Genomic DNA, 24,029 nt, shown 5'->3' on the forward strand with positions numbered 1-24,029 from the left:
GTTTCCTCAAGTTGCCCCCCCACACACCCCCATGCAGCTTTTGGTGTCTTCCCACTGCTGTCACCCTCTCCCCAAGTCCGCTGTGTCCTGGCAGGATGGCAAGCTTGCAGCAGTCCAGAGCCCCGGACCTGCTGCTCGGTCAGAGGCCTCAGTCCCTCTCCTGCCCCTTGACCCACTCCGACTGGGAAGCCCCTGCTGGCGGCATCATATGTACATATGTACAAAACTAGATTTATTTCATTTGATATGTACACACTTTACTAACACTGTCTACCTTCAGCTTACTAACGAAGGCCTGAAAAAAAAAGGAACAATGGTTTCTATCTTTCCCTTTCCTTCTATGCCATCAATTTCTGCGTTAAATGGTTGGCTGACACAGGGAAGCAACGTGGGTAATAAAGAGAAGACGTTCTTAGAATGCCACTGAACTTCTTTCTGCATTGGAATCAAGTTCTAGTTTGAACAGAAAGCACGGCCCCTCAGGGTTGTCAGGATCTCCACTTAGTTGTAGATGCAACACATTTACTTTGTACTTGTTTTGCACCCTGCTGAACTCCCAGACACTAGGAGTTCTCCAGAATTCATGCTGTTGGAGCTCTGCAAACACTACATGAAAATGGGCCAAAGAATGGAAGACACACATATTGTGCATATTTCCTCTGCACACGGGCATGTTCCACTGTCCCAGTAGACTTCAACTACAAAACACAAGGTCAAAGATAACATCAAGAATTTCAAGACTGCACAAGTCACGTGCCCATAAAGCCAAATCTGCTTAGGAGGAGAGGATTCAGATTTTCATTATTAAATATGATGTAGGTTTTTCAGAGCTGCCTTTTCTCAGGTCAAAGAAATTTTCTTCTATTCCTAGTTTGTGAAGACGTTTTACCATAAATGGGTGTTGAATTTTGTCAAGTACTTTTTCTGCATTTATTGAAATAATCATGAATTTTCCTTTTTAGTCTAATATGTTGAGTCATATCAATTGATTTTAACATGTCAAAACAACATTACATTCCTTTGAAAATCCCTAACTGATCATTAATGTGTTACTCTTTTTACATATTGCTGGGTTTTATTTGCTAATGTTCTATTAAAGATTTTTACATACACAACAAGAGCTATTTGCCTGTAACCTTTTTTTTCCCACGTCTTTTTCTCGTTTTGCTATCTGGGAATGCTGACCTCATAAAATGAGTAGGGAAATGTTCCCTCCTGTTTTCCAGCACAGTTTGTGTAGAATTGATATTATTTCACTTTCGTTTGGTGGAATTCAGCATTGAAGCCATGTGGAACTGGAGTTCTCTTTGGAGAAGGTTTTTAAGTTCATGCTCAAGTTCTTTAATGGATATAGAACACTCAACTTTGGTAGTTTATGTCTCCCAAGTAATTTGTTCCATTTGTCTAAGTTGTCAAATTTGTTGGCATATAGTAGTTAGATAATAGATAATAACATCTTATTTTTCTGTTAATGTCTGTAGGACCTAGAGTCATTTTCCCATTTCCGTTCCTGGTATTTGTAATTTGTATCTGCTCTCATTTCCCTGATCATCTAGTTAGAGATTTATCAATTTGGGCTTTTTCAAAGAACCAGCTTCGAATCCACTGATTTTTATTATTTGTCCACCACTTTGTTATTGTTTTTATTACTTCCTACTTCTTACTCTGGATTTTTCTACTTAAGGTGGAAGCGTAATTGATTTTAGACCTTCTTTATTTCCCTCTTAGTACTACTTTGCCTACATTGCACAAGTTTTGGTATATTTTCATTTAACTCAACACATTTTCTAATGTCTCTTGTGATTTCTGTCTTGACCCATGGGTTCTTTAGGTATCAGTTTAATTTCCAAATATTTTGTGATTTTTCAAGATACATTTGTTATTTCTACTTCAATCCATAATTTTTGTCAGAACATACTTTGTTGTATGCTTTTAATCATTTTTTAATGAACATTTCAGTGCACCTGAAAATAATGCATTTTCTGTAGGGTGGAAGGTTCTATAAAACACTTTGGTCTAGCTGGTTGTTCAGATTGTTCAAGTGTTCCATATATTTACTAATTTGTCTGTTTTACCAGTAACAGAAGAATGATGCAATCTTCAAATATTATGCATTTGTCTATTCTTCCTTTCAGTTCTGTCAGTTTTTGCTTCATGTATTTTGAAGCTTTGTTATTAGGTACATATGTATTTAGGATTATGATGAATTTTTGATGAATTGTCTCCTTTATCATTATGAAATGTCTCTCTTTGTCCCTGGTAATATTCCATATTCCAAAGTCTCATTGTCTTTATGTATCCCCTAACAGAGCCACCCAATCCACCTTGCCTTTGATTAATGTTTGCATGGGATATCTTTTTCCATCCTTTACTTTTTTTTTTTTTAAAGATTTATTTATTTATTTGACAGAGAGAGACACAGCGAGAGAGGGAACACAAGCAGGGGGAGTGGGAGAGGGAGAAGCAGGCTTCCCGTGGAGCAGGGAGCCCAATGTGGGGCTCGATCCCAGGACCCTGGGATCATGACCTGAGCCGAAGGCAGATGCTTAACCAACTGAGCCACCCAGGCGCCCCATCCATCCTTTACTTTTAATCTATTTGTGTCTTTACATTTAATATGGGTTTCTTTACAATAGCTTGTAGTTGGTTCTTTCTGTTATCCATCTGACAATATCTGCTTATTAATGGAGTCATTATATCACATATACTTAATATTTTCATCAATATGGCTGAATTTAAAACTACCATATTGATTGTCTATTTGCCTCATTTGTTCTGTTTCTTTTCCTGCCATCTTTTGATTTTATCATTCTCCTTTATCTCCATTATTGGCTTATGTGCCACACTTATGTTATGCTTTTTTAATGTTTGCTCTGATATTTACAATACACACCTCTAATTTACACTTCAAGTATTCCTTTACCTAAAGTATAAGAGAATTACAACAGTATATGGTCATTTCTTCCCTACTGTCCCTTGTGCTGTTGTTGTCCTACATCTTGCCTCTGTTATAAACTCCACAGTGCATTCTTCATATTTTTGTTTTAGACAGTCTTCTAAAGAGATTAAATGAGGAAAAAAGAACTTTCATATTTTCCCACATATTTACCATTTAGGATCTCCTCGTTCCTTTGTGCAATCCAAATTTCTGTCCAGTACATTTTTCTTTTGCCTGAAAAACTTTCATTAATACTTTCTGTAGTATAGTTCTGCTAGTGATGAATTTTCTTTAGTTTGTCTATAAAAAGGAAGTATTTCTTGGGGTGCCTGGGTGGCTCACTTGGTTGAGCGTCCGACTCTTGGTTTCAGCTCAGGTCATGATCTCATGGGTCATGAGATCGAGCCCCACGTCAGGCTCCATGCTCAGCAGGGAGTCTGAAGATTCTCTCTCCCTCTGCCCTCCCCTACTCGCACATGCTCTCTCATGTGCACACTGCCTAAAATAAATAAATCTTTTAAAAAGTATTTTTAAAGAAATATTTAAGTAATCTCTACCCCCTGTGTGGGGCTTGAACTCATGACCCTGAGATCAAGAGTCATATGCTCTTCCAACTGAGTCAACCAGGCACCCCCCCCAAAAAAAGTACTTCACCTTCATTTTCTGAAGGATATTTTTGTTGGGTATAGAATTCTAGGTTGATAATTTTTATCTTTCAGTTCTACTGTCTTCTGCCTTAGAATAATTTTGGACCAGACATCTGCTATCATTCTCTTTCCTCTCTATGTAATATGTCTTTTCATTTTCTTTCTGGTTTTTATTAGTTTCTCCTTATTACTAGTACTAAGCAATTTGATTATGATGCACCTTGATGTAATTCTTTTTTTTTTTTTTAAGATTTTATTTGAGAAAGAGAGAGAGAGAGGGAGCACGAGCAGCAGGGAGGGGCAGAGGCAGACTCCCTGCTGAGCAGGGAGCCCCATACGGGACTTGATCCCAGGACTCTGGGATCATGACCTGAGCCAAAGGCAGACTCTCAACTGACTGAGCCACCCAGGCGTCCTATGTGATTCTCTTTAGTTTTAGTTTTTGTATTTATTTGAATTGTCTTGTGCTTCTTAAACTGTGGGTTTACAGTTTTGGACATTACTTCAAATATTTTTTCTGTCCTCCCTTCTGGGACTGCACTACTCCCCACTGACTACAGAGTGCAGTCAAGTCTATCTCAAATAGCTGTCTAGGTCCTCCACCTCAGATCCTAAATTACCTTCTACTTTTCTCTTACTATCTCACCCAATTCTCCAAAGGATCTCTGTTAATATATATATATGTGTGTGTGTGTGTTTATCCTCTAGACCGCTGCTCACCAAAAATTGCCTCTGCCTCTTAATACAGAGCTCACAGTGGAATTCACCCTTCATGGCCCAGCTCAGGAAGGCCTCCTCCATGAGCCCTCTCCCTATCGAGGCAGAAAGAGGTTTTTTTCTCTGTACCCTCACAAGTCTTGTGTGTCACAGTGGCCCTTTGAGGGCTTGAGGACATCCTTTCAGTCAATTTGGGATGAGCCCCACCCTCATACCCAGGAGAAGGAAAGGTGCTGGACCCTGCTCTCTCTGTCTTCAGAGTAAAAGTAAAGAGTATGAGAGACTTTCCTGAGGGAGAAGCTGAGCAACAGTATCTTACGAAGGAGTGAGTCAGGCAGCAGCTCTCTTATTTCCAAAGGGAAAAATGAGCCACATTGCAGATTAAGTCAATTATTCTCAGCCAGAGGAAATATCTCTAAGGGTATTTACTCTCAGATCAGTCTCTCTCAATACAGCCTCTCAGGAGTTGGGGGGAAAACCGCACCAGCCTCTGACTTCCTTCTTATACAGCCAGGGGAGCAGGGGTACGTAATCACGTCCCAGGAAACCTCACAGCTCCTGGCTCCAGATCTCTGGGGAGAGAGCCCCGGCCCCAGGGCAGCAAATAATTCCCAAGATTGGGAAAACAAAAGCAAGATCAACCATGCAACCGAGAGCAGTTCCCCAGCAAAAATCTGACGCCTGAGGCCACCCCAGTTTCACATTGGAAACTCTCTCAAGGCACAGAACTCCAGACCACCCCCTTCAAATGTGCCCACACTAGGTCAACCTGCCTTCCCTCCATCCCCACCTCCTGTTCACATCATCTTCCTCACACAGCCACATACTCAGTAGCCTTCCACTTGAATGAATTCCTCGTAACACCCCACTAACCCCTCACTCGCCCTTGTCACCCCATATCCCAATGCCCACCTACCCCTCCACCCCCAGCCCTCTGAAGCTCTCCCATCTCCACGTAAGTTCCTGGAACAGAGCCACACAGGATACTCAGAACAGACCCTCCATCTCCCATTTCCTGTACCTGTTACAGGTCCCTACCTCACCACATCAACAGGTGTCACATGTTCATCAGCTCCCTTCTTTGAGCGGGTAGAAGAGTACTGGCTTGGGAGCCAGGAGACTAAGGCTACAGATAGGGGCCGTGACACCATCTCTGTGTGACCTCAGGCAAGTGACTTCCCCTCTGGGCCTCGGCATTTTCTCTCTGGAAACCGTAACCTCTCCAAGGCCCTCCCCGCCTGTCAGAAGCAACATGCGAAATAGGGGACAGAAAGCAGCAGGAACGAGATCCTCTTAGACGCAAACCTCAACTCAGCTCAATTTGCAAATTCCGCTCCAGCAAAATGCAGTTTAGCACCTCTCCACAGGGATACATTTTCTGGTTTAACATGGTTACAGATAAACATATAGTAACACTTGCATGTGAACAGGGCTTTGTGGTTGACGAAGTACTTTCCTCATGGTCTCATACAGTTCTTGCCACCACCCAGCGGGCCGGTCACCATCATCACAGCAAACCTACGAGGTAAGCGCTGCTCTGAGAGCTTTACCTATGGTCCCTCATTCCGAGGCTTAATAAAGAAGGCCCAGACAAGGCTAAGCAACTTGGCCAAGACCACAGAGCTGCTAAGTGGCAGATCCAGCCCTGGAACACCAGCATCTGGCGTTGCATTTGGCTCTTACTCATCAGGTATGTGCCCCTCTATCCTCCTCACCTAGGGAGGAGCAAACCAACCTCCGTAACATCAGAGGGCTTGCCTAAGACCCCAGCACCCACAGAGGGCCACCCACAGAGTGTTTGAACTCAACTCCTGTTCCCTGACAAAACAGTGGTGAAACAGGCGAAGTCAGAAACACAAAGGATGTCAGCGCTTGCCAGAAATGTGGGTACTACAGAGCCCCAGCTCTCCAGCAAAGCCCTGGATGTTCTGCTCCTAGCCCGGCTCCCCTCCTCCTGGCCCCGCCTCCTTCTGCACAAAGTGCCACCCTCTCTCTCTTTTGCCCTGCAAGTTGATTTGTGTCGATGCGGGTGCCTCTGAGTGTCCCAGGGAATAAACCACTGGGGACCAGGGCCACAGCAGGTGCGTCTGGGATGCCGCCAGCCACCCCCGGCCACCCCCACCTCCGTCATCCGCCGGCTGGGCTGGGCCTTGCTGCTCTGGGGGACCCAGAGGGAGTCTTCCTTGCTGTGTCACATGGAGGCTGGCAGGAGCAGCTCGGCACAGCAGCCTGACTCTTCCTCAGCTCCAGGAGCAGCCACACCTGCACACGAGAGGCCCCAGTGTGGACCTCAGGCGGGCCCTCCCGGCGGGAGGAGGAAAGGGCTGCAGGCCGCAGGTGGATGTCCCCACTTCGGGAGGGAACCCGGCTGACAGACAGGAGCGGGTGAGCGTTAGCGCGGAGTTCGTTTCAGTGATTTGCATAAACGTATAAATAATCTCTCAATCCTAAGTGTGCATATATTCACATAAATATGCAAATTCATAGAAAGCTCTCTGGAAGTACACACACACCAAACACTTGGCGATGGTCGATTCTGGGAAGGGGAGCAGGGGCGGGAAGGGGAGCAGGGGCAGGAAGGGGGGGTTTTCACTGTTACTTTTTATAACTCCTGCCTGGGTCAAATCATTTCTTACAACAAGCATTCCACACAACACAGAGGAAAATCAATCTTCATATCTATCGATGTATAAAAAGAGGCCCAATGTTACCAGTAGGCATCCTTGAGGGATAATATCATGGGTAATATTTTTCTATACTATTTAGTATTTTCCAGGCTTTCCATAATGGGCACATTTATTACCTTTATATTAGATTGAACCATATGAAATATATATATATATATATTTTTTTTTACAGATTGAAAATAGTTGGATATTGGTGATTTCATGTGATTCGACCTAATAATTCATGCATCAGCATTCAACAAATATTTATGGAGGGATTGCTCTGTGCCATGCCCATATTCAGACCATTTTTTTGGTGTTAATAAACCAAGCTGGGTGCCCCTTGTAGGCAGGACCCCAGGTGACTCATCGCTGTAGCCCCAGCACTTTGCACAAACATGGATCCAGAGCCACAGGTGTTTGGCTGAGTGAAAAGATAAATGACTAGCTAGATGGACAACAGATGCCCATCAGCAGACATACAAATGAAATTATACAATCCAGGTAATCAATACCACATGCAGCATCCCTGCAGGAAAAGAGGGCAAAGAAGGGGACGGGTCAGGCTCTGGTTAACTTGGAAATCGTGCTCATCTTGGCTGTTCCGGCGGGTCACGGGGGCAGAGAAGCAACGGAGAAAGGAGACAGCATAGGGGTGTGCAGGCTGCAGAGGGTCATGGCCAGGGGCCGCGGGCAGCCCGGGTTGGCAAACTCACCCTCCAGCCGTGAGCAGCAGTCCCCAGCTGAATGGTCCCTTGGAATGGCTCCTCTGCCTTCTCCCCACTCCCTTAAACAGCACAACCTGCCAGGCAGGGGAACATTCCGACAGTCTCCACAGAGCTGTCCCCCCACCCGGCAGCAGTGCGTTCCTCTACATCACACTATCTATGGAGACTCTAATTCTTTCCTGAAGGTTGGATACCTTAATTTTCCAAGAGTAGAGACCACCCTCGCCACCAAATCTTAAAGAAGAGCTGTAGAAGCTTTGATGCCTCTAACACGTGTGTCCTGCGACAAGGTAGGCTGGGCAGCCTCTTAGCAAGGCAGGGGACAATGTCTGTCAGCAGGAGCAGGCACTCCTGGGCAGCGTATCGATCTGCAGGCAGAAAGGGCCCAGGATCCTGCAAGGTCCAAAAGCCACGTCACCTGAGGACCTCTTGGAAAGGTGAGGTGGTTTCGGCTGAGAAGACTGGGAGCAGCGAGATGGCTGAATTAAAATACTGGAGGGGCTGCCGGACAGAACAGGAGGCAGGTGCGCGTCGCTCTCTCTGCATAAACTACAACCAGGAACCGACGCTAAGAGAGGGAAGGAAGGGGCTCAAAGAGAAAGGCCAGGAGCGCAGGACAGCACTGAAGTGCTCTGAACGGATATTCCAGAGGAGTCGAGACCATCCATCGCTCTCTAAAACCTACTGGCCTTACGAAGCTGGCAGGATTCTCTCTAGAACACTCCTGCATTTCTGCTCCAATTTTTGGAGTGTTTCCCCACAGGCAGTTTAGTCCCAAACCTGGTTATGTCAGCTGTTTTTGGTATCATATTTACAGAATTTAAATATAACCTAAACAGATAAAATTTGAGTTTTAAAAAAAGGCAATTGTTTCTAAGAAAAGTAAAGTGAGTATTTTGGAAAATTTTGAGTGAGCAGTTAAAAGAAACTGCTGATAAATTAGAAGTGAGCAAGATACCAGCAAAAATTTGGCCCAAAAAAAAAAAAGTCTTAAAAATCTAAAACTCTGGGGGCAGCCTGGGTGGCTCAGTCGGTTAAGCATCTGCCTTCGTTCGGCTCAGGTCACGAACTCCAGGTCCTGGGATCGAGTCCTGCGTCAGGCTCCCTGCTCGGGGGAAGCCTGCCTCCCTCTCCCTCTGCCTGCCACTCCCCCTGCTTGTGCTTTCTCTGACAAATAAAGTCTTTAAAAAATACATCTAAAACTCTGTACCCAGATTATTTCCAACTGACTCTTAATCCTCTTTTAAGGAAACTGGAAGTTACAGACAACATATCCTAGCTATAAGGAACACCAGTGAGGGCACCTGGATGGAAAGGAAAGATCTTTTCCTCAACAAAAGATGAGCAAGCGACCATACAGCTAAATGTGTTCAATTAAAATAATGTTAAATACATATAAATGTATCTATGTACAATTGCTTTGTGATCTCTGGATTTTACTGACTTTTTAAAAGTTCTACCTCATTGCATTCTCGTTTACAATCAGCAAGTGTGTATTTTGAGGAGTACTGACAAATGTATACAGCTATGGGACTACATCCACAATCATGGATCGGAACATTTCTTCTCACCCCAAAATGTTCCATTAGGGCCCATCCAAGCCCGCCCCCCTGCCCCACAGACGGTCCTGCTGAGGAATCACAGCTCTTAATGCCCTGTATTGAGGTCGTCCATTGACCACCATCCATCCAGGTTTTGCTTTTATTCCTTTTCACATACAGTGAAAATCACTCTTTCTGGTACATAGTCTATGTACTATCACCAGAACTTCGCACGTTCACTGACCAGCCCCCTGCCCCAGTCTCATCAGGTAAGAGCACTTTCACTGCATTTGGATCTAGAAGACCTGAGATGAGCCTACGCTGATTTTCACTGTGTGGTCCTGGGCACTCATTTACTCCATGTCCCTGCTCCCTCTTCTCTTGCAGAGATAATGCCAGAGACAAGAATATCAACTCAGAGTAGGTATGAGGACTAAAGACATTCAGCAGATAAAAAGTACTTTAAAGGGGCGCCTGGGTGGCTCAGTCGTTAAGCGTCTGCCTTCGTCTCAGGTCATGGTCCCAGGATCCTGGGATCGAGCCCTGCATCGGGCTCCCTGCTCCACGGGAAGCTTGCTTCTCCCTCCCCCACTCCCCCTGCTTGTGTTCCCTCTCTCGCTGTGTCTCTGTCAATCAATCAATCAATAAAGTATTTTAAAGATCTATGTAAATGTCCTTTATAACTAGTTTTAACAGCATCTTCAGACCAATTAGGCTGTTCTGAAGGGAAGGGAGTTCCCCTGCCCCAGAGAAACGGAAGACTAGAGGATGTATTGGGGAGTCCACAGCCTGCAAGTTGGACCGTGAGCCCCATGACCCTTTCCAGCCCTAAATCCAGTGAGAAGTCTTGTGAGGTGTGTGTCACTAATGCTGGTGGAGAGGAGCAGAGCGAGGCCACCCAGGAGCAGTCGGGATGTCCCACAGCCCCCAGGGTCCCCTTTATTCTCAAAGAAACCAAGTGCCACATGGCTCAAGTGATTTGACCCCATGGAAAAATATATTTATATGCCTCCAGTCCAAATCCATTCTGGAGATTTTCTTCACTGTGTTTCCGCACCCATGTCCTACTCTTAATTCATTCCTCTTCAAACAGAGAAAGGCCACTGCTATGATGCAAAACAAAACAAAACGAAACGAAACAAAAAAACCTGCATCAAAATTATTCTTTGTCCTCATGGGAACATCTGCAAAGTACGTTCCCTCTAATACTTATAAGGCAACAGGACAACAACAAAATGGTCACCGAGCTCCCCTCCCCGCCCCCAAAAGGGGGGTTAAGTGTCCAACGACCCAACCAAGATGCCCTCCAGACATCTGGAACGTGGAGCTGCTCTTCCCTCCCCTGGGACTGGCCCAAGCTGCTCTAAATTCCTCTCCATCGGAGCCAGGAATAATGAGGGCACCAGCCAGGGCAGCATGGCTAGTGTTGGCTGGCTACCAGCCCTGCGCGGGCAGGCCACGGACACAGGTTAGTGCATTTCTTCTCCACACTAAACCATTTCACAGAGGTAGATGCTAGACAGAGAGATGCCATAACGTACCTAAGAGCTCACAGCTGGTAAGCTGGGGAGCCGGGAGGTACTCTGAGTCAAATGAGTGAAGCCAGTGCCCTTACGGATTCCCAAAGCAGAAACCTCATTGGCAGGCCAGTCTCCCAAGGTCCCTACACTAGTTTATAACGGTAGAGGTCAGCTGGGTCGGAGACCAGATGCTATGGAAGGGAGAGGAAATGCTCCCTAAAATGACCACGTTACACTGGATCCTTCCTGAAATAAAGAGGCAGGGTCCCAGATTTGTTCCCAGAGGCGGGCAGTAGAAGCCACATTCCCAATTTGCCGGGGGAGGAGGGGCAGTGTTTCCCAGAGTGCTCATGAAGGATCCACTGTAATCACATGTAGGAGTTCAGAAAGAGAGCTGAAGAGGGAATTGTGCCCCTTCCCGGCAATCAGAGGGAGACTCTGTCTAACAGAGTCGTCCAACACTGGGAAACGGGCCTTAGGGCAGCAGGAGCAGCTCCCAGCCCCAGCCCGAGAGGATGACCCACCCTCAGCAGCCTGTGATGCCCCTTGTTCAGATTCCCCTTCAGGAAATTACAGATTTGGTTTCTTAGGAATTTGCAGTAAATTTGTACCAAATAACGGACCTACATAGTATTTTCCTCCTTGGGAGGATGGCAAGGTCCACCTACCATCATCATGCTGGTGACCAAGCCTTGGGCTTATCAGTCAGTCTCTTCAGAATCTGGCCCGTGGGATCGATTACCCAGGGCCCAGTCCCACTGAGTGGGAAACAGCCTTCCAGGGGCAGCCAAGAAGCCCACCTAGAGCCAACCCGAGACCTGGGAGAGGCAGCTGCCTGGCCTTATGCTGCCTGATCTGACTCATTTCACAGGGACTGGTCCTGAAAGGACATGGGAACAAGAAGCCACAACCAGGGAAATCTTGCAAAGGTTCAAATCCAGTCCACTTACTTTGGGGTTTTGAGTGGAGATAAAGGGTGGGGTGGGATTTCTTCTCAAACATGTCATTTGCTGTTCTGTTTACAACAAAGAAAGTGTTCTTGAAGAGAGGAAAGGGAAAAGAAAAGTCTTCATTATTAATCAAAGGAAATTTCTTAGCAACCGCAAAGAGGAATTTTGCTAGAGGAAATGGCTAAAAAACTGATCAGAGGAAGGAAGACACACCAGACAGAAAATGGCCAGGAGGGAGCTCAAACAGTCCAACTTCATACCTAAAGGAACTAAAAGAAGAAGAATAAAGCCCAAGGTGAGTAGAAGGAAGGAAATCATGAGATCAGAACAGAAATGACAGAGACTGAAAAAAAAAAAAAAATCAATGAAACTAAAAAAGCTGGTTCTTTGAAAAGATAAACAAAATTGAAATACCCTTAACCAGACTCATCAGGATAAAAAGAGAAAGGACCCAAATAAATAAAATCAGAAACAAAAGTAACAAATGACACCACAGAAAAACAAAGGATTGTAAGAGAACACTGTGGAAAATTATATGCCAACAAATTGGCCAACCTAGAAGAAATGGATAAATTACTAGAAACATACAATCTTCCAAAACTGCATCTGGAAGAAATAGAAAACCTGAACAGACCAATTACTAGTGACAAAATTGAATCAATAATCAAAAAATTACCAAAAAATAAAAGTCCAGGGCCAGATGGATTCATAGGAGAATTCTATCAAACATTCAAAGAAGAGATAATACCTATTTTCTTCAAATTATTCCAAAAAAGTAGAAAAGGAATGAAAGCTTCTAAATATATTCTATGAGGCCAGCATTACCCTGACACCAAAACCAGCCAAAGACACAACAAAAAAAGAATTACAGGCCAATATCCCTGATGAACATAGATGCAAAAATCTTTAAAATATTAGCAAACCCCATTCAACCATACATTAAAAAGAACCATTTGCCACAATCAAGTGAAATTTATTCCAGAGATGCAAGGATGGCTCAATATTTGCAAATCAACACAATACGCCGCATCAACAAAATGAAGGATAAAAATCATATGATCATTTCAATAGATGCAGAAAAAGCACTTGACAAAATTCAACAACTGTTCATGGTAAGAATTCTCAAAATGGGTTCAGAGGGAACATACATCAATGTAATAAAGGCTATACATGAAAAATGCACAGCTAACATCCTACTCAATAGTGAAAAACTGAGACCTTTTCTTCTACAATCAGGAACACCACAAGGATATCCACTCTTGCCACTTTTTTTTTTTTTAAGATTTTATTTATTTATTTGAGAGAGAGCATGAGAGGGGGGAGGGTCAGAGGGAGAAGCAGACTCCCTGCTGAGCAGGAAGCCCGATGCGGGACTCGACCCAGGGACTCCAGGATCATGACCTGAGCCGAAGGCAGTCGCTTAACCAACTGAGCCACCCAGGCGCCCTCCACTCTTGCCACTTTTATTCAACTTAGTACCAGAAGTCCTAGCCGTAGCAACCAGACAAGAGAAAGAAATGAGGCATCCATATTGGTAAGCAAGAAGTTAAACTATTTATAGATGACACGACACAATACATAAGCAGGGGCCTGGGTAGAAAGCAGGGTGGGGCATGGATGCTCTGTGCTGGGGACCCCTCCTCTGACTATTCCCTAGAGCTAGGTCCTAAGCCCTCTTCTCTCTTGATTCTATACACTTTCCTTGGGCAAAACTCATGTTCCCAATGGAGATGGGTGCCATTTAAATGCTGATGATTCCCAAATCTGGAACTCTAGAGATCTCTAAGCTCCAGATCTTGAACATAGGGCCTGGTGTTCAATAATTACCCAGTGAATAATCAGATAATTCTACCTGGATGTCCCACGGGCACCTCAAACTGAACTCATCTTCTCCAGCCTGTTTCCATGTTGCTGGATGGCCCTCCTGGCATCATGCCCATATGACCTCAACAATCTCCTAATCAATCTTGGCCTCACTCAAGTCCACCAGAATGATTCTTCTAAATGCAAATCAGATCCTATCTGCCCCTGCTTAAAGTCCTTCAGTGGACCTCATCATTGAATAAAGCCAAAATCCTTTAGCCCTTCTGCTATCTAGCTTCTCTACAACTCGTCTCTCCAGTTCCTGTCATCCACTCATGCTCCTGTCACATAATAATGCTCACCAGTCCCAATGAAGTGAGAAACTCCTATGACTCTGCCTGGGAAGCCCCATTCCCATTGTTCCACCTAGCAAACTCCTACTCATCCTTCAAAACCCAGATCAACGGCCAGCTCTTTAAAAGCCTTCCTGTTTTCCTAGGTAGGTCCTCACTAACAGGACTTGTCCCACAGCCTATGAGCTTCTTGAGGGAAGGGGCCAAGTTTTCTTCTCTGTATACTCTCACTAGATCAAGGCTTGCAGTCCTGATGAAATATTTGAGAGGTGGTGGAAGGAATGAAGTTTCTCCTTAAACTGGAGGAACAAGCAGAGGAGATGAGACGGTAAGAGCTCTAACTCTGCTCAGCCATTCTTAGTTATCAAAAGATAACTAAGGGGTTCTTTTATCTCATGCAAATCATTTTTGTCCAAGGAGATCAGAATCAGGCCAACTGGATCTAGGACTCATTTTGGGGGCTCCTAAGAACCCTCCTCTGTTGCTGCTTTTCTCCTAGAACAAGCAGCAAAGGAGGATTAATAGCACCCCCAAAAGGTTATATAAATCTTGCTTTCAAAAATTCTCAAATCACTTGGATTAACACTAGAACATTCCCATCTTGGATCTAGACAAAAATTTATCAAACTCTCCATGAGTTGACGAGGAAGGAAACAAAGGTAAAAGCAAAGCAGGAATGGAGGTTTTCAACATTTATAGAGTGACGGTCATAACCAAGGCACCACAAAGGGCTGAAAAGGAATTCTATCAGTCTTAATCTCTCCTTGAGACAAATGACAACCTGCTAAGACAGACAAATTCGACATGTTTCTGAAGCACGTACCTGAGCAAACTCCCACCTCCTGGGAAGGGAATACAAATAATAGAGCCAGGCTGCCAATCTGGCTGATGCATGGAGACAAAGGGCTGCTGGGGCTGTGGCTGGAGGCAGGGACAGCTTCCCCAGGAACTGGTACAGTGCCCTGGACAGAGCGGGGCTGCACGTTTGACAAGGAATGAATTCTTCTCAAGAACATAAGGCAAGGCAAAGCCCATGCAAATAAACTGGATTTCACAGAGAAGCAATGCCTTAAAGTTCTATATGCCCTGCCCTGGACCACTTCTCTAACTCTGGAAGCATCTGTGGTCACACGGTGTTTTTTGTACCCCACCTAGACTCATGGATTTCTTTCATCCCTTCTCCCCAGGCATTCGCCCGGTGCCCCCTGGTTTGTGGACAGCCTCAGAAGATGCTTGCCCTCCATCCCTTCCCTCCCTGATACACACGTGCCACTCTCACTCACATCAAGGGGTAGAATCAATTTCCCCTGATCTTGCATCCGGCTTACACTTGTGACCTGCTTTGACCATGGTGACCAGTCTAGCCTCTAAAAAACTCGGGTATTTTCCACGTTCTCTCAGAGACCACCAGGCCTGTGAGGAAGCCCGGGCAGACCACACAAAGAGGTCACTCGGGGGGGGGCTCTGAGGCTCCAGACATGTAAGGCCTTCCTAGAGGCTTCCCACACAGCAGTCCGCTGAATGTCGATGGCTGAACACAACAGTCAAGTGAGTGACCCCAGCCAGTGCCTCGGAAACAGAAGAACTGCCCAGCTGAGCACAGTCAACCCAGAGAATGAGACAGTGAGCTATCTTGTTGAGATCGTCGCAGCAATGGGTAAGTGAAACACACAGTCCGTGGACACATACGTGTTTGGGAAGGCCACTGAGAAATGGGCCATCCCACGTTGAGTTTCCCAGAGAACCAAAACATCCAAACTTGTTTCTACCCAACTCTGACCAAGAAATGTTTTTACAATGCAATACCGCACCCCATCTTATACAAAATGTAATCTAGTATTTTCTTGATGAGCGGGTCATCCTTGCGCACATCAGTTGTACGCAGTCCTGGAATGTAACGAAGGCTCCCGTAGCCCCAGAAGCTTGCAGGCTCTTGGTTGCAAGCCCCATTCAACCCCCGGACAGCTGTGCTCCTTGATCCGAGGCGCTATGCCTGCCGCTGGAAACACCTTGTCCTCCGCCACATCGCTCCTTCGAAGGATTGAGTTAAGAAACCAAGGATCCTATCCCTACTGGAACTTTATCTCAATAGGTTCTGAGGAAAGATAACTAAGGGGTTCTTTTATGATCGCAGAAGAAAAGGAACTCTGGAATCCCACTGACCTGAGTTTGAATCCTACTCCGCCACCTGCTAGCTATGTGGCCTTGGACAAGTCATGTCACTCATCATGCATTTTAGTTTCCCCATCTGTAAAATGAAAACAATATCTACCTCTTGCTGGGAGCTCCTCGACTGAAACCCAGCAAGAGCTCAGTCAATGAGGGCACCCCGTGTACACTCCATGTTCAGTGGGCCTGGCCCTGAAGGCGGGTGTGACCCCTGAGCACACACATCTGAGCGTTGGTCAGGATCATACCCGCGGAAGCCTACCATCGAGAGTGCATATCAAGAGGGGACAGGGGAGGGGAGGTGGGAGTGGTGGTGGGGGGACATACAAGGTGTACCCACTCACAAGGCGGACCTGGCAGGGGGGCAAGGGGAGACCCCAGCATGGACACTGGTGTCTGATCGGCCCTGCTGCTACCCAGTTACCCACCAGTGGCCCAGCCCCGGGCTCTGGTTTCCTCTCCAGGAAAGGCAACTAATGATAAAGTGCGGATTTAAAATAAACACGAGGGATCGGATACTCATGGCAAAACCTCAGTGAGGCAATGTGGTGAGAGGCAGGGCCGGCCAGCCCCCGCCCCACACGCAGGACAAGGACATACTGGAAAAGCTGTTTCCACATAGAGAAGGATCCAAAAAGGCCACAGAGAAACGTGACCCGGGACGGGATTGAGGGGGTGACTTGCTGCAAAGGTGTTTACATGTTCGATAATTGACTGTTCTTCCACAGTTAGATTTGATGCCTCCCCTCCCCTTCTAGGCCTTTCCTTATTATTCGGATTCCTAAAACCTGCCCACCTGCCCACTCTGCGCATTGGGGGGCGGAGGGGGGCGATCTGACCGTTTCTGTCCTGCTCTGGGATGGCGGCAGAGGGCCGATCCAGGGTTGGCTTTGCTGCCCCATTTCCTGCACCCCTCTCTTACCTCGATGCCTCTGGTTGCTCAGAACCGCCCCCCGCCCCCACCCCTGCCTGCTGTCTTCCTGCCCCCACTCCACCCAGCTCCTGTTCCAATTCATCACATTTCATCTCTCACATACTCCTGCCATGGTCCCAACAGGAAAACTCCATCATGGGCTTCTCCCTCCTTGTGGCCAAATCCCAGGGGAAGAAAGAGGGGTGCCTCCTTTGATATTTCCGGGCCCCGCACTTCTGGGCACCTTTGTTCACCACCACTGAGCAGAGACATTTAGGGGCAGCCAGAGAAGCAGGACAGAGGCCCAGAGGCCCACATTCCACAGAAAGGGGCTTTCAGGGAAGCCTCGGGATATGTCCTGTCCCGTCCCCCTGCACCCACCTTCTCACTCACCAGTGACCCTCCCCAGTTATCTAGCCCCTCCATCAACCCTCAACCTCCCCGAGCCTCGGTTTCCTCATTGGTCAAATGGAGCCAGTAACAATCCAGGATCAAATGGGATGATGTATATAGAACCCTAAACTCCAGCCTGCCGATGAAGGCATCTGGAAGCATCAGCCCCTCCCACGACGCCCCTACTGTGGCTGCCTCCAGCCCCTCGAAGCCAAATGCTCATTCACGGGGTGAACGGTCTAGGTCATTGGTCCATGTGATGGGAATTACACATCCACAGCTTTAACATGTTCTAATTTGTAAGTAAAGGTCTTAACAGGCTATTAATTCCAAGAGGAAATTTTGCTTCCAAATAGCCTTTCTGCTATGAAATAAAGCAATAAGGTATTTTGCAAATGTTGTTCCTTGCCCCTAACTTGTCACAGACTCTTTGCTTTAACAACCCCATCAGATGCTAATAGATCGTGGGAGCATCACGGGTCTCAGGAATGGCCCACTGGCCTCAGGAACGCTCCCCATCACCTTGGCTGCGTTTTCTGCCCCCCCCCCCCCACCCATCTCCACCCATCAGCTGCTGCCTGGTCCTGCCCTTGACCCCCTCCTGCTCCATCACATCACCCTAAGGACAGTTGGTGGCAGTAGAAGGCAAGCTGTGCCATAAGAGGCCCAGCGGTGCCAGGTGCCAGGACCTAGGCCAGGGGAGGGACGTGGGGAAACCCTGCCAGCAGCAGCTTGCTCCTCCCGGGCCCGGCTCCCCTACACCCCAGTCTCTGGCTGCGATGGTCTGATTCCTGTCATTCCCAGACCCTGCAGGTGAAAGGCCCATACCTATTGCTCAGTCATATTCACTCATTCACTAATAAAGCCCCAGCAACACCCCAATCCCACACCCCACCTGACAGCCAGACTCCACCTGCTCTTCCTGTCGGAACCCCAACCTGCCTGCCTCCCATGAGAAGAGCCAGGGGCAGGCTGGATGGCTTGCCGCTGACAGTCAGGCTACCCTGAGGGTCCCCCCACCATCCCTCTGTCGATCCTCACCCCCCATTAGAACGGAGCATGGGTTTGAGAGAATAAAGGGTGCAGAGAAGGCAGCAGCAACAGAAGCACCCCCAAAGCCCCGAAATCCAGAGTCTGCTTCTAACTACGAAACCTAGTTCACCCCCCACAGGCCCAGGAGGGAATCCTTGGCTGGAACCAACAGGTAATGGGCAAAGAAAAAGAAAAGGGGAGGCTGCAGGCAAGAGAAAGAAAAGCAAGGGGGTGCTGGGGTCTGGAGTACGTGCCTGGTGTCACCCTAGCTGGGCATCCGACTACCCCAGCCTCACATCCCTGGCCCATCCAACCCTTGATGGTGCTCCCCTCCCAGGAGGTAACATGGGCCCAGAGAAGCTGTGGGCAAGTGAGTGTGGCTTCATTCCACAGCCGGAGGAGACCTGGATGCAGTGTCCTCGAAACACCACACGCACACCTGGGCTGAGTTTCCACCACAGCCAGAAATACTGAAGGCAGGGACTCTGTGACTTAAGGAAAACTTTGCCGAGTGGGCCTGGGAACCCAGGCACCTTTTAAAAAGTCACAGTAGTTCCAAACAAGTGACTCAAACTTCTGGAACACAGCCCACTGAAAGCCGGGGCCTCCTGCATTCTATCCCAGGCTCCCAAACGGACCTTGAGAGCCACCTCCCCCTTCCCCTCCATTCCCAAAACCACATCGAGGGCCCTGCCTCCACGTCAAGGCCATGCTCTCCTGGGATGCTAACATGGTTATCTTCTATTTACTTATTTCTTTTCCTGTTTCCTAATGTTTTTGGGTTTTTGTCTCCTCTTAATAGTACCCACAGGACACCAGCAATCATGAGTTAAGCATCCGGGGCTCCAAAGGAGAGAATTTTTGTTTAGCTCCCTTAGTGGGCAGTGAAGCATACGGGAGACTCATGTGGTCCAGGGGCCCCCCAGCAGAGAGGAAAATGCCAGCAGTGACTGTTCAGTAGAAAGGAATGGTTCAGAGTCGGATCACAGACCCCAAATGCTGCCATGTCCAGCCGCCTGTCTGCCCCAGGCTGCGCTTCCTACTGGTTCCAAGCAGAATGGCTCCTGCCGTTCCTCCCCAGACCGCTCCCAGCAGGGCCCCTGACTGGCAGAAGCACAAGCTAAAGTCCACCAACCCAGAAGTCAAGACAGCAATGGCAGATCGTCACTTCATGTGAACAGGGCGCTGGGAGAAAAACAAAGCAACAACCGTCGGTGTACCCACGTGGTCCACACGCACCAGTCCAGGGCTGGACTCCTGCAGAACAAAAGCACAAAGCTTCCCGAGTGAGGACAGTGCATGAGCCAGAATGGAAGAACAGGAAGAATTTTGGTCCACGAACCGGGAAAAAGTTAAAATAGAAAACCTGTGTTTTCCTCCAACCGACTGGGAGGCAATGGGACGAGCCCCACAGGGTTCTTGCCTCAACTCCCTACAGCACCGCGGGGCCCCTAGAGACTCAGCCCTCAAGCCCAAAAGACAAGGATGATGGCTTTGGCCGAAATGCAGCCAGCGTCGTGATAAAGTAGGACGGTCACTAACACTGGAATTGAGAAATGGACACTCCAGGCATGTGACTACTGTACCTGCCTATGTGGCCTTGGGCAGGTCACTTGTCATCTCTGGGCTCACGACTAAAGGAGGCAGCAGATAGGCCACAAGACTGGAATTTCTGAAGCCCGACAAACGCCTCCAGATGGGTTACTGGATGCACGTGGATGCTGAGAATCACATCTCCCAGTCTCTATGGCCCCTCGGCACCTACAGGGGCTTGGCTCCTGCTGGGAGCACAAGGCTCTTAATTAAGCTGAGGCCCAAATTCCATCCCTTCCAGCAAAACACGTCCTCAAAGGACCAGTAGACCCTCCCCCGCCGCGGTGAGCACGACTGTCCTCGTTTGGGTCCCCACAGCACCCCTCACATCATCTAAGTGCTCCACACCCCCTGAGCTCAAGCAGGATCTAGGGCCATCGCACCTTCGTGTCTCCTAGTGCGTCTTCACCCACATTCCCTCTGACCTTGGCAACCACCACTTAGGCAGACAGACAGACAGTCCCCACTTGACAGAGGGGCACTGTGCCCACACAAGTCAGACAACTGCTGAAGCTAGCCAATGACAGGCTGGAGACCGCAAGCCAAGGGAGCTCCTTTCCCCACAAGAGGCCTTTCCGGAGGAGATCAAGGGCAGGGACCGGCTGGGACAATGGCCGCCCCGCGACCAGGCCTCGTGGGCCTTCCTGCCGCCCACCTGGGCTGGACACAGGTGACACAGTGGCCCTGAGGCCCGATGTCCTGACATCCTCCACTCCCTCAGGCCCAGCACAGAAAGCTCTAGTGCAAAGCCAGGGGGCTGAGGGAGAAATGGTCTTCCTGCACAAGCAGCTGAGATTCCCAGAGGCACCCCCACCACCCCAACACATGTGGACTCAAGGGCAAAGAAAACAGTGTCATCCCACCCCCGGACACTGGTGCCCTAGCAGAAGAGAGCAGGAAGGGAAGCCCCTGGGTGGGACCCCAGGTGGGACTCACCTCCCTCAGCAAGTGCATGCCCCTCAGCCCGTCCTGCTGCTGCTGGGCCACGGTGACCCCCAAGACGAGCGTGTGCACGACGCAGGAGACCACAGAGATGACCACGATGGCGCTGAGGCTGAGCGGCAGTGTGATGAAGAAGGAGAAGACAAAGAAGGCCTGCCAGCCCACCGTGTCGCTGGCCGCGTGGGCTCGCGCAAAGTTGAGGCCCAGGTAGGAGAAAATCTGGGCCGTTATCAGCAGCCACAGCAGGTAGGGCACCACTTTCCGGGTGACCCGGTCGGGCAGCAGCCCCTCTCTGCAGAGCACGAAGAGGACGATGTCCAACAGCAGCCCCACCGCGGCCACGAGGAGGGGAGCCAGCTTGTCGCTGGAGAAGACCAGGGCGCACATGACCAGCACGTAGCAGTCGAAGAGGGCCGCGAACACCACCAGCACCAGCAGGGTCTCGTGGCGCTGCCGTTTGAAGTAGGTCTGGTACAAGTTCTCCAAGGACTCGGGCACGAAGGTCAGCCGCATGAACCGCGGCAGGCAGAGGCAGGAGCCCGAGTTCCGGACCGAGATTTCATGGGTCCGGCCCCCGCCGCGGTCAGGGTCAGATGGCAGGCTGACCGAGTACTCGGCGGAGTACTCGGCCGAGTACTCGGGCTCGGAGAAGCCCTGGTTCCTCGGCATCCTGGCTGCTGTCTGCTTCTACCGGCCCAGGAGAAGTGGACGGGAAACGGGGGGAGGGCTCTGCAACGGGCCACCTACCAGGGCTCTGGGAGAGCTGGCGAGAACCGAGGGCCGGCCACCTCCCGCAGCGACGCAGCGCAGATCTCCAGGGCACAGGTAGCGCGGCTCATCTGGAACTTAGAGGGACCCCGCTGAGTAGAGACACCTCCCGTGCTTCCTGCCTGTCACAGGTTTCTCAGCACCCAGCCCACCCCTCCTGAGAGGATCGTTGCGCCACGAGGCTCCAGGACCAGAGCCTTCTCCAGCCACCCCCACGCTCACGCCACCCCCCCCCCCCCCCCCCCCCCCACACACACACACTCGGTCCTGTCCTCGCCAGTTTCCTGTCCCCGCTGGTCGAAAGGCCTGGCCACCTCTCCATCCCTCGCACTCCGGTCGGTCCCTCAGTCCCTGACTTCCTCACCTAAAACGCCGCCAGGCCCAAGCCTTAGAAGCTGGAGATAAAACGTGCCCGAGAGCAGCCAGAACCATCCCGGGGATTCCTGAATCTTCCTTCTGTTTACTTCCTTTTCCCACCCAACCCTTGGCGGCTCGGGCTCTCCACCTCGGGGCACTACCTGCCCTCCGGAAGGCTGGCCTGCCCCAGCGTTTACCTGTGCGGGAACTCGGGAGCCGCGTGGTCCGGCCGGTCCCTGCGCGGGCTGCGGGGCTGGGTCACGCGTGTGGCGGGCGGGGGGCAGGAGGGCTCAGCGCGCCCGGGGGCCGCCCCGCCAGCGCCCGCGTCCCCGGTCTCCGGTCCCCGGCCGGAGCGCGAGGCCCCCGCCGTCAGGCCCGGAATCCGGCAGGGAGAGGCGCGGGGCTGCCCCTCAGCATCCGCGGGCGCCCAGCCGCAGGAGGAAGGAGGCGGCGGGGGCTGGAAAATCGCGGGGCGCCCGCCCCTGGGGCTGCGGCTCGCGGCGCGGCCGGACCCCTCCCTCTCGCCCCCGCGCTGGCGGCGGCGGCGGCGCGGCTAGGGGCGCACCCGGGGCCCTCCCGGGCGGGAGCGCGGGCCGAGGCCGGGGCAGCCCGCCAGCATCCTCTGGGCCGCCCGCGCGCCGAGCGGAGCCAGCCGAGTCCGGGCGCGGCGCGCTGCACTGTGAGTCCCCGCGCGGCGCCGGCGGCTCCCGGGCCACGCGCGCTCCAGGCCCCGGGAGGCGGGCGGCGCCCCTCCCTCCCCGCAGTCGCCGCCCTCTCGACGAGCGCGTCCCGGAGTTGGGGGTGGGGGGGCGCCCCGCTCCAGCCCCGCCGCCGGCGCGGGGAAGGAGGAGAAGGGCGCGGAGGAGCGCGGGGGCGAGAGTCGGAGGGGCCCCGGTGGCCCCGCGCTCCGGCACCGGGCGGCGAGCTGGCGGCGGCGGCTGCGTGGAGGCGCCGGGGCGGGCGGCGGGCAGGAAGGATGGGCGAGCGGACGCCTGCCCCGCGGCAGGCCGGGTGTCGGAGGAGGAGAGCCCGGGACGGGCCCTCCCGCCTCCCGCAGGTGAGGCGCGCTCGCGGCACCCCCGCCGCCGCCTCCTTCGCTGCGGCTTCCTTCTGGGCCCGGAGAGGAGAGGCCGGGGCTGAGGTTTGGGGACGCCTGCCCCGCCGGACGCGCCGGGCCTAAGTGTCCCCGCCCACCCTGGCAGCCCGAGCCTTCCGCAGAGGGACCCGCAGCTGAGCTCTGTTCGAGAAGGACGAGGGTAGGAGTGGCCCGGTAGGCACCTGGCACGTGGAATTGCAAGAGATCTCCCGTGCACATTCCACCTGTTTGAGATGGGTTTGAATTTACAAACTCTCCTTAAAAACTCAGATGCTCCTGTGAATGGTTAAGCCTATTAGTCTCTTACACCTTAGTATAAATTCCTTTCCTTGGCTTTGACGGAACACCTTGCCAAGATCAACCACAGGCTTTAAGAATTTAGATAAAGGGAAAGGGGAACAACGCAGGTGTGTGTAGTGGTGGGGGGCGGGGTGCTGAGGAGCCAGCAGCAGTAAGGAATGGGCTCCCTTGCGGAGGGCAGAAGAAACCGGTTAGAAAGGAGAGAAACTCAGCCATCCAGGTCCTGGATGGAGATGACTCCTCGAGCTCCTGAGAGTCATCCATGAATGCCCTTTCCAGAGCCTCAGTCAACTCCCATCCCTCAGAAATAGATTCATCAGGGAATTGACCCTATTATACCTGTTTCTGTCCGTCCCTCATACTAATTCTGAAACGCTGCCAACCTCAGTCCAAATTTGTCAGGGCTTTGATTACCAAGGTTGGGGGGCATCACATCAGACTTAGGAGGAGCCTAATTCCAATAAAACAGCACCTTTTCCCATTGTTTTCATTTGTTTGGAGTCCCAACATTTTTTATTTTGAATTGTTACGTGCTGTTAAAGGAGCATGATTTTTATGTTTAACAGAGGGACATGTGTTGATAAAAGGGGAAGAGCAGATAAA

At 50.1% G+C, this 24,029-nt stretch overlaps 1 protein-coding gene across 3 annotated transcripts in view; it reads right to left on the reverse strand.

The window, feature by feature from the left end:
* The window catches only part of ADCY3 (adenylate cyclase 3), a 78,611-nt gene extending 56,278 nt beyond the window's left edge, over nucleotides 1–22,333 (reverse strand). For 2 of the 3 annotated variants that reach the window (XM_032391480.1, XM_032391478.1), the window contains exons 1-2: nucleotides 22,228–22,333; nucleotides 20,900–21,750 (exon numbers count right to left, since the gene is read on the reverse strand). In XM_032391480.1, the coding sequence (XP_032247371.1) occupies nucleotides 20,900–21,574 (675 nt within the window). In that variant the 5' untranslated portion in view covers nucleotides 21,575–21,750; nucleotides 22,228–22,333. The remainder of the gene's footprint in view (nucleotides 1–20,899; nucleotides 21,751–22,227) is intronic. The other variant, XM_032391479.1, reaches the window with a different exon arrangement.
* Nucleotides 22,334–24,029: the final 1,696 nt, after the last annotated feature.

The sequence above is a fragment of the Phoca vitulina genome, unplaced genomic scaffold (assembly GCF_004348235.1).
Source record: "Phoca vitulina isolate PV1807 unplaced genomic scaffold, GSC_HSeal_1.0 scaffold63, whole genome shotgun sequence".
NCBI classification, from domain to species: Eukaryota; Metazoa; Chordata; class Mammalia; order Carnivora; family Phocidae; genus Phoca; species Phoca vitulina.